Source organism: Gekko japonicus, unplaced genomic scaffold (genome assembly GCF_001447785.1).
Source record: "Gekko japonicus isolate JY-2015 unplaced genomic scaffold, Gekko_japonicus_V1.1 scaffold47, whole genome shotgun sequence".
Taxonomy (NCBI): domain Eukaryota; kingdom Metazoa; phylum Chordata; class Lepidosauria; order Squamata; family Gekkonidae; genus Gekko; species Gekko japonicus.
In genome coordinates, this window is record NW_015165235.1 from 468085 (window position 1) to 476813 (window position 8729).

General features: G+C 45.2%; 1 protein-coding gene across 1 annotated transcript in view; it reads right to left on the minus strand.

The window, feature by feature from the left end:
- CPQ (carboxypeptidase Q) overlaps nt 1–8729 on the minus strand; it is a 245742-nt gene that overhangs the window by 54196 nt on the left and 182817 nt on the right. Inside the window, exon 8 of the mRNA XM_015409855.1 lies at nt 6832–7033. Coding sequence (XP_015265341.1) covers nt 6832–7033 — 202 coding nt within the window. The remainder of the gene's footprint in view (nt 1–6831; nt 7034–8729) is intronic.

The window sequence follows — 8729 nt, forward strand, 5'->3', positions numbered from 1 at the left end:
GTCTGGGGCTCTGGAGGGGCTGTTATTTGAGGTAGAGGCACCAGATTTGCAGCATAGCTGCTGGTACTTCTCTTTAACCCCCCAGTTTCAAAAAAGATTGGACCAGGGGGTCCAATTCTATGGACGCCTGAAGGAGGTGCCCCCATCCTCCAGCTTAGAGGGAACTTTGGTGTGGGGGGGTTAAGTACTAATTATGGGTTGGTTTTCATTTGTTACTGGACTCTTGTGATGTTTTCATCTCCTTGCTGCTGTTGTTAATTGCCTTGGGTCTGAGGAGATGAGATGAAGTACAAATAGTTTAAATAAATAAATATCTAACACTTTTTTAAAAATGGTGAATATTAAGCAGGCAACCCTAAAGCAATGTCTGGTACTATGCGGATCTTTTATTTTATTAAGCATCCATCTGTATGTCCACTTTTTTATAATCTAAAGCAAAGTTTACATTTGGTCTCTGTAGCAATTCTATAGAAGATGCCAAGAAAGTCGTGACTGAGCTAGGCTTTTGTGACCCCGTCCAAAAACATTTACTGGCAGAAACGTGTTTCTGAACATGGCTATTTGATGTCAAAGTTAAATAAACTGGCCTTGGACTTAGTTCAGGTGTTACCGGGAAAACACCCACAAAAACATGATCCCAGAAGCCGACTGCCTGACCACAGAAATTAACTTTAGTGTGTGTGTATTTGGCATTGGAGAAGCTGATCTCTCATAGCACGCTGTCCCCGTGACTAACGTCACCACTGAGCCATGTTCCAGCAAATCAGGGATGCGGATGGAGAGGCATAATAATATAACACACAATGGTCGGATCATTTCAAAGAGGCAGCAGTTCTCTAGCCCATTATTATGGCAGTTGGGGCCTAAGTATGACATTGCAAAACCCCGAAACTTCCCCCTCTAGTAGCAAAATTACCACAACAGACACAAGAGGTGCCCGCAGAGAGAATGCAAAGTCTCCTTCACTGTGTCCCGAAAGAAAAGAGCAAGTGAGTCACTGCTCACTTCTTCAGATACAGCTGAAAGTTCATACCCTGACACAAATTTTGTTAGTCTTTAAAGTACTACTGGACTCTTGCTCTTTTCTACTGCTACAGACAGACTAACATGGCTAGCCACCTTTATCTTGATCTATCACTTTGTCCCAGTTCACTGGTCCCTTTTGCCAACCGGGAGGGGGATAGGGAGGACATTCCGGGACTGGGAAGTGACATTGCCCACCCCCCATTTCCCCCGAAACAGTGGCGTCGCATGTGATGTGCCTGTGTCACCCAGTAGTGATGTCGGTATGTCGGCAATGTTGGGGGTGATGCTCTGGATTTTGAGCAAAACTCTATGGCAAAATAGGCACCAAACCATAGAGTTTTGCCCCAAATCCAAAGCGTCATCCTCTGATGTCACCGATGCGCCGATGTCACTTCCAGGTGATGCAGGCACATCATGTGCAACGTTGCTGTTGGGGGGGGGCATTCCCTCCTGCTGGCCAGCTGGCTGGTGGCGGGCAGGAGCCACAAAATCAGGGAATCCCCCACCCCCACTGGGCAATCGGCAACCCTACCCAGTAGCCCCCCAAAACCAAAAGAAACACAGCAAGCTGATGATATCGTAAGCTGCCTTAAACCATGAGGAAATATGGGGTATAAATAAATAAAATAAATGCTGGAACAGGAATCAAAGAGACAGCCTTATGGAAACACAATTTGCTACAGCAGAAAATGTTTCAAAAAGCCTCTAATCACTAGTAAGCTGAGTGGGTGTTGGAAGCGAGGAAGAGCTCATTCCCCAGGTCAGATGCCTCCAGAAGTCCTGGGAGGGAAAAACAGCCCTGGAAAAGGGCCTGCCCCCCCCCATGGAGGTGGGGAGGGAGGAACAGTAGGTGCACAGCTGCCTCACACAACTGGAGATTGCTGGCTTGCGGAAGCAGCAGCAGGTCCCGTCCACCTTGTGAGGGGCTGGCTTGTGGCAGCAGCTCGCACCTGGCTCGCATACGTCGTGGGCTCACACCTGCCCTACATGGGGCCAAGGCTGCCACCCTGCATGAAGCGAGTCTCAGCTCATTTGCTACTGGCCCACTGGGACTTCTCCTGGTGGCCTTAATGGCCGATCGACCCCTGTGCCTATGCCTGGCACTCCAAGCAATCACTCAGTTCAGCAGTAGACAATTCCTGGGCAGATAGTATAGCAGGCCCGTAGCTACAGTGGGGCATTTTGGGGCCCCACCCCCTTAACTAAAAGCCCTGCCACACAAACAGCCATGCCAGAAACCTTATTTTTGAGGAGAGACCCCCCCCCGGTTGCCTGCTGCTGGCAGCAGCAAGGGTGGGAGCACAGCAGCTTGCCCTCAGGCTTCCCTCTCCCTCCCATTGTGGAATTTGGGCGTGGCATCATGGGACCTAGGAAAAGACAGCTCAAGTTGATTTGCATGTTTCCCAAAGGCTCATGGGAATGCTTTTGAAAGACTCACCATGACCTAGGTGGTATATAGCGGGACTGGGCTAGTGGAAAGGGGGGTTGTTGGAGATGTATTGAAGGTACCACTCTTGAGTCCCCTTCTAAGCTTTCTTGCCTTGTGGAAAGAAACTCGAAAGGCATTTAAGTATCTTCTGAAGGCAATTAAGTGCCCTCTGACCTGTTTTTTTTCCTAGGAACTGGCGTGCTCACTGCCCTGTTCCTTGAAAGGAAGGGCTAGAAACAAGCTTGGAGCTTCCCCCTTTAAAGACAGGCATTCGGATTAATTTAACTAACTAACTTTGGCCACCAAATGAGAAGGGAGCACTCACTGGAGAAGACCCTGATGCTGGGAAAGATTGAAGGTCAAAGAAGACGGGGACGGCAAAGGATGAGATGGTTAGACAGTGTCATCGATGCAACGAACATGAAATTGAGCCAACTTCAGAGGACAGTGGAAGACAGGAGGGCCTGGCGGGAGCTGGTCCATGGGGTCGCGAAGAGTCCGACTCAACTGTGCGACTGAACAACAACAAATTTAACTGCCCCCTTAAAATGTAAATGCCCTCTGAACAAAAAAAGTTGGCTATGGGCCTGTAGTATAGCATGAACGCCTCCCCCCACAACTCCTGTTAAAAGGAAATCACTCTATTGCTGCCACTCACCACTCCAGGCAATCAGACCTTCATTTCCCTAGCTGCTGGAAAGTGAGAACACTGAGAAGGTGTAGTAGCTCCTTCCATAGAACTTAGATTCCCTTTTCCTGTTGGCACCTCTCACTCAGGATGAGAAATCATGCTGAATAGCTTCTCCTTGTGGGTGAAGGAGGCTACAGCCATTTAACAGGACTGGCTGAAGTCAGGCTTTTGCTACAAGCAGAAAAACCTAGGGAACGGACCATGTGACTATCGTGCTTTCCTGCTACAGCAGTTTCATTTTGGAAAGCGGAGATGCTGAGCATTAAAAGCCTTGTTCATACATCAATGAAGCACTCACCTTTTACATTATCAAGTTTTGTGCAGCACTTTGAGCAAACTCATTATTAGCAGGCAGATGCCTGGACAAAGATCTATCAGTTGCAGCCAACCGTCTACAGCCTTCTCTGCAAACCAGCAATGCTTACGTTTTTCAAAGTACGATTGTATCAGCTCAGTTTTGGGCAGCTAAGCCAAGTAAGTCTGTTTCACCACAATTTGCCAGTCATTAGCCTAATAATGCTTTCAGAAGTTTTATGGAAAGAAAAACGTCACCCATTAATTACTAATCTTGTTGGGCTTAGCTGGGTAAGGACGCCAGCCTCCAGGTGGGACCTGGGGATCTCCTGGAATTACAGCTCATCTACAGGGATCAGTTTCCCAGGAGAAAATGGATGCTCTGGGCAGGGGACCCCACTGAGGTCCCTCTCCTCCCCAGGCTCCATCCCCAAATCTCCTGGAGTTGCCCTTGGTAATTGGTGATTATTATGACATCGCTGCTGACAGTTTATTGTCTTGGTTTTAATTGTTTGTACATTGTGCCTGTTTTACAAAGCAGTTTGCAAGCCACTTCAAGCTCCCTTTAACAGGCCAAAAGGTGGAATATAATTCTTCCAGTAAATAAATAAATAACTACTAAGTTCCCTTTCAGGGGGGGGGCGTGACTCCCAAAGCTATGATAGAAAGGATTAGTCCTTCTAGATGGTTAGCTGGTGATCTAGTAGGGGATTCTTTCAAGAGCTGTCTTACTTCAGCACTTGTCTGATTGATACAAAAAGAAGGAGCTTCTTTTCCTTGCACCTAATGAATGCCTTGTTTATTTGCGGAAACAATTAGAATGTTTGTCTAGCTGGGATCGCAACAAGCCTTTCCTACCAAGGATACCAAGAAAGAAAGACTTTTTTTACTGCTGCATGTGCAGCATCTGTGTTCTCCTTGCAGGAACAGAGCTGAGCCTGTGGGTTAGAACATATGTGCAGGGCAATAAAAATGCTTTCTGTGCAACTGAAGTTCAGAAATAAAAGACAAACTGAAGGAAATTGATTGAAGATGATTATGATATAATAAAGCTAAGTCTCTCTCTCTCAGGAACGATGCTCCAACAGAAATCAAAAGACAGATTCAGCTGATTTTATTTCACCCAGACTGCATTTGGTTTGCATTTTCTGGAGAGGAAAAGACCACCCATATGTATACATCCAGGGCTACTTGGATACAATTAAGAACAGAGTATTGTTTCGGCTTTTATATAAAAAAGATCACCTTTTTATAAAGAGATCTGCAACTATTCACAAAATGCCGGGCCCCTTCAGGCCTCTCACAGTGCCATCCAGAGAACATTTTCCTTCCAGTAAACCCCTTTGAATAGACTTAAGCTGGATTCTGGGAATACCTGTTTAGGGTTGTCAATCTGTTAAACAGTGTCCTTTGGGCAGCAGTGAAGTCACTTGCTCTAAAGCAAATGGTTTCTGCATCAAAATGTTGCCTGTGTGTAAACTTCAGTGATGAATTCAGAGCAGAGCAGGCATCCATTATTCAGCAATGGCTTATTTCCAAAGAACCACAGGCAACGCTCTGCCTGTGAAACAGGCCTTTCCTTCTGCCTTCTTACTGTGGTCCACTCATGCCAGAAGCAGCTTGTTCTAAACCACCATTTTCATTTCTGTAAATCTGAAGAAGCCATCCATTTACAGCTAGCTCTCATAAAGAATTATAAACCAGTGTTCCAATTAAAGCAAAACTGGTTAAAAATAGTATAAATCCAGAGATCCTAGGATAAAATAGTTGTAAGAAAGGGAATGCTGGGCTGTCAGTGCCCGAAAAGCAGAGACAGTGGTTTCCGATACCAGATCCAAAAGTTGTGGTTCTGAACACAGTGAGGAAATCAATTACAAGAGAATGAAACTCCTATTACTAGGTTTGTGACAAAAAAAAAAAAAGGCTCCTAAAAATTATCCCAATATCTTTTTTTTTTTAAAGCATCACACAGGCATCAAATTAATTGAGTGAATTTTCAGGAAAATATTTAAACTGAATTGATGAAGTGTCAACACTTCATGGCATGTTTAAATTGGATATCATCGTGGAAGCTGTTGCAGTGCGTTCAGTTAAACGACTGTGGTATTATGTACCATAACTATTCACTGGCTTGCTATATTCTCACAGCTCAGCGGAGCGTGAAAACCATTCCAAGATGCGCATATAACTTCCTCTTTTGAGCAGGATGCCATTTACAGCAACAGAAGCTCTCTGAGAGAGTTGGTACTTTTAAGTTGTCAGACAACCCACCTTCCCTAATATTTACAATGTCACAATACTTAGTCATTCGCTGAGATTTGGCAAAAGCTAGGCATGTGCTTTGCTTGAGTATCCTGTCTGCTGCAGCTTGGGCAAGGAGTGGGACCAGCAGATACTTCCATGTGAAGGACGGAAGGTCTTGTGGTAGGGGTGTCATCTAGCTAAGGGATGGAGACAAACTCCTGGGGCCAGCCACTGTCATGTACATTGAACTTCACATCTGGGAGGAAAGTGTTATTTTGGGGTTCAGGCCCCTTTCAATTCAGACAGAGAGAACACTCTGCTAATATAATCCACTGTACTAGAAAAGATTATTATCAACTCTAAAGACTAAAAGAAGATTGTAGGCATATTCCCCATGCATCACCAACTATACCTTTCTTAAACAGAAGCTCACGAATACATTAGGTTGGATCCAGCCAGCTTTTCCACTGGGGAAAAAAGGAGACAGGGTCCTCCTCTGACCACCCAAAAAAGGACACGGTCCTTCCACAGACAAAAGCCTTGGGGGATGGGGGTGGAGTACAAAGGGGAACTGGGCGAAAAGGTGAAAAAGCTGGCCAGATCCAAGCCACTATGGCCAAGCTTCTGTACGTTAGCCTTGGGATAGTAAAGGTAAAGGTTTCCTTGCTCGAAAGCCAGTCGAATCCGACTCTAGGGTTGCGGTGCTCATCTCCGTTTCAAAGCCGAAGAGCCAGCGCTGTCCGAAGACGTTTCCGTGGTCATGTGGCCGGCATGACTAAACACCAAGGTGCACGGAACGCTGTTACCTTCCCACCGAAGTGGTACCTATTTATCTACTTGCAATTTCTTGCTTTCGAACTGCTAGGTTGGCAGGAGCTGGAACTAGAGACAGGAGCTCACCCTGTCTTGCGGCACCCGGGTCTTGAACTGCTGAACTACTGACCTTCCACAGCCTGCAGTTCAGCGTCTTAACCACTTGAGCCACCGCAGCCAAGCCTTGGGATACATACACATTTAATTTCTGATCAAGTGCAGTTCAAGAAAAATGACGTCATACACTGGGCTGCTACAAAAGGAGACTTGCCAGGAAATAATGGGAAAGGGCAGGGCAACTCAGCCATTTCCAAAACTTATTCTGAAATCTCACCTGGTATCCCATCTCGTATCCAGTAACTAATGTCTGTCCCTCCGCCCTCTTCAAAGACACCTGTAACGTTGATAGGCTGCAGCAATTTCACGATCTCCTTCATGATATTCCGAGCCTTATCACTGCCAGTGAAAGCCAGACCAGTTGGCATGAAGGTTCCTTCATCAGATTCCATCACTATGTCGAAGTTAGAGATGTTAACCTGAAAATATAAAGGGAACACCTTTTTTGTCCACATGTGTTTGCAAAGCAGTGCTTTAGAAATAATCATATCAGCAACCATTAGTTTCCTCTGCCCAGAAGGAATTAGATAGGAGATAAGCGTGAGCCCAAAAAGATCCCCACTGGGAGCTGGTGTAATGGTGAAGCATGAATGAGGAAGCCCCTGGCTGAAATCTTCTTCAGAAGTGAGGTCCTTGTGCACAGAGGCATACTTAAGGAAGCTCTGTCTCTCATCCCTTTACCTTCAATATGGGGACAATAGTATTAACCTATTTTATAGAGTCATTGGAAAGACCGTTAAGATAATACATGCAAAGTGCGTTGAACGCTCTAAAGTGCTATAAAAATGCTCAGTATTATTACATATTAAAAGAAAACAATAGGTACAATGTGAAGGAGTTTGTACAGTTATTTTGAGACATTGCCTATTAAGCAGCATCCATAACTTGCAAATAGGTTTTTAAGGTTCTCGAAGTTTAAAAGGCAGTTTGAGGGTCTGGAAAGAAGATCCACGGAAAGAGAAACACGCTTATAAAATAGCTCATCAGCACTAGATGTCGTCCGTTCCCCCCGCCCCTTTTTAGGTGTCAACACCAAATCTCCAAATTGCTTTTTAAACTCAAGGGAATTTAAGAACCAGTCTAGGTGCTCAGCGAAGAGAGCAGCTGATAGGAAGTGTCTGAAAAGAACTTAGTTGAATTGCATACACATGATCCTAGATAACACCCCAAAGGCTGTAAACTCTATTGTTCTACTGAAATGGCCTAAAGATTGTATCAGTAAAAATAAGCATTATTTAGATCAGAAATTCCCTGCCCTTTCAGGTTAAAAGTGATATTTCTAGCATCACTTACTAAACAATCACTGAAATATAATTAAACACTTAGCACATACCTCTTCCCAAGTTCTATTCAAACATTAATTAAATCAGCCTCGTGATAATATTCTGAGACAAGCAGTTATTACCAGACTGAACAACTTCATCACGGCAGAATAAGCTTTGCTGAACTCTACAAATGCCCGCAAAACATGTTCTGAAAATTGGTTTTAGGTGCTTGCTCCTGTCCTTTCTAACTATGCAAGAAAATACATTCAGTTTCAAAATAAAAGCACATCATTAGCTATCAGGTTGATCCTGTGACTTGTCAGATTATTATAATGGTCATACATCAATCCTGGTTTAAGGTTCCCAGTTCCTTTAAGAGTCCCACAAAAGGGCATGTAATTTAGCATTTCCTTTGGCTTGAGGATCCAAATATATCTCTTCATGCTAAGAAAGGCCATTCAGTGGTAGAACATCTGCTTGGAATGAACAAGTTCCCAGGCTCAGTCCCCGGCACATCAGGTTAAATGTACCAGATAGATGGTGATATGAAAGATGCGCCCCTCCCCCTCCCGTAGGATCCTAGAGAGCCACTGTCAGCCTCAGAAGACATATTGATCTTTACAGATCAATGGTCTGGATCAGTATAAACCAGGTTCACGTATTCATATGCTATACTCTCTAGGAATTATGGGAAACAAGGGGCGGACCCGTGATACTCGTGGGAGGGGGGGAGGGAGCTCCACACCGAGTAGGAAGAAGAGGAAGCAGCAGGAGGAGGTAAGTCCCCCCCCATCCCGCCGGTTCCCCCCGTCTCCTCCACCCCCCCTCCACCCCTTGGCTTGATTTCCCC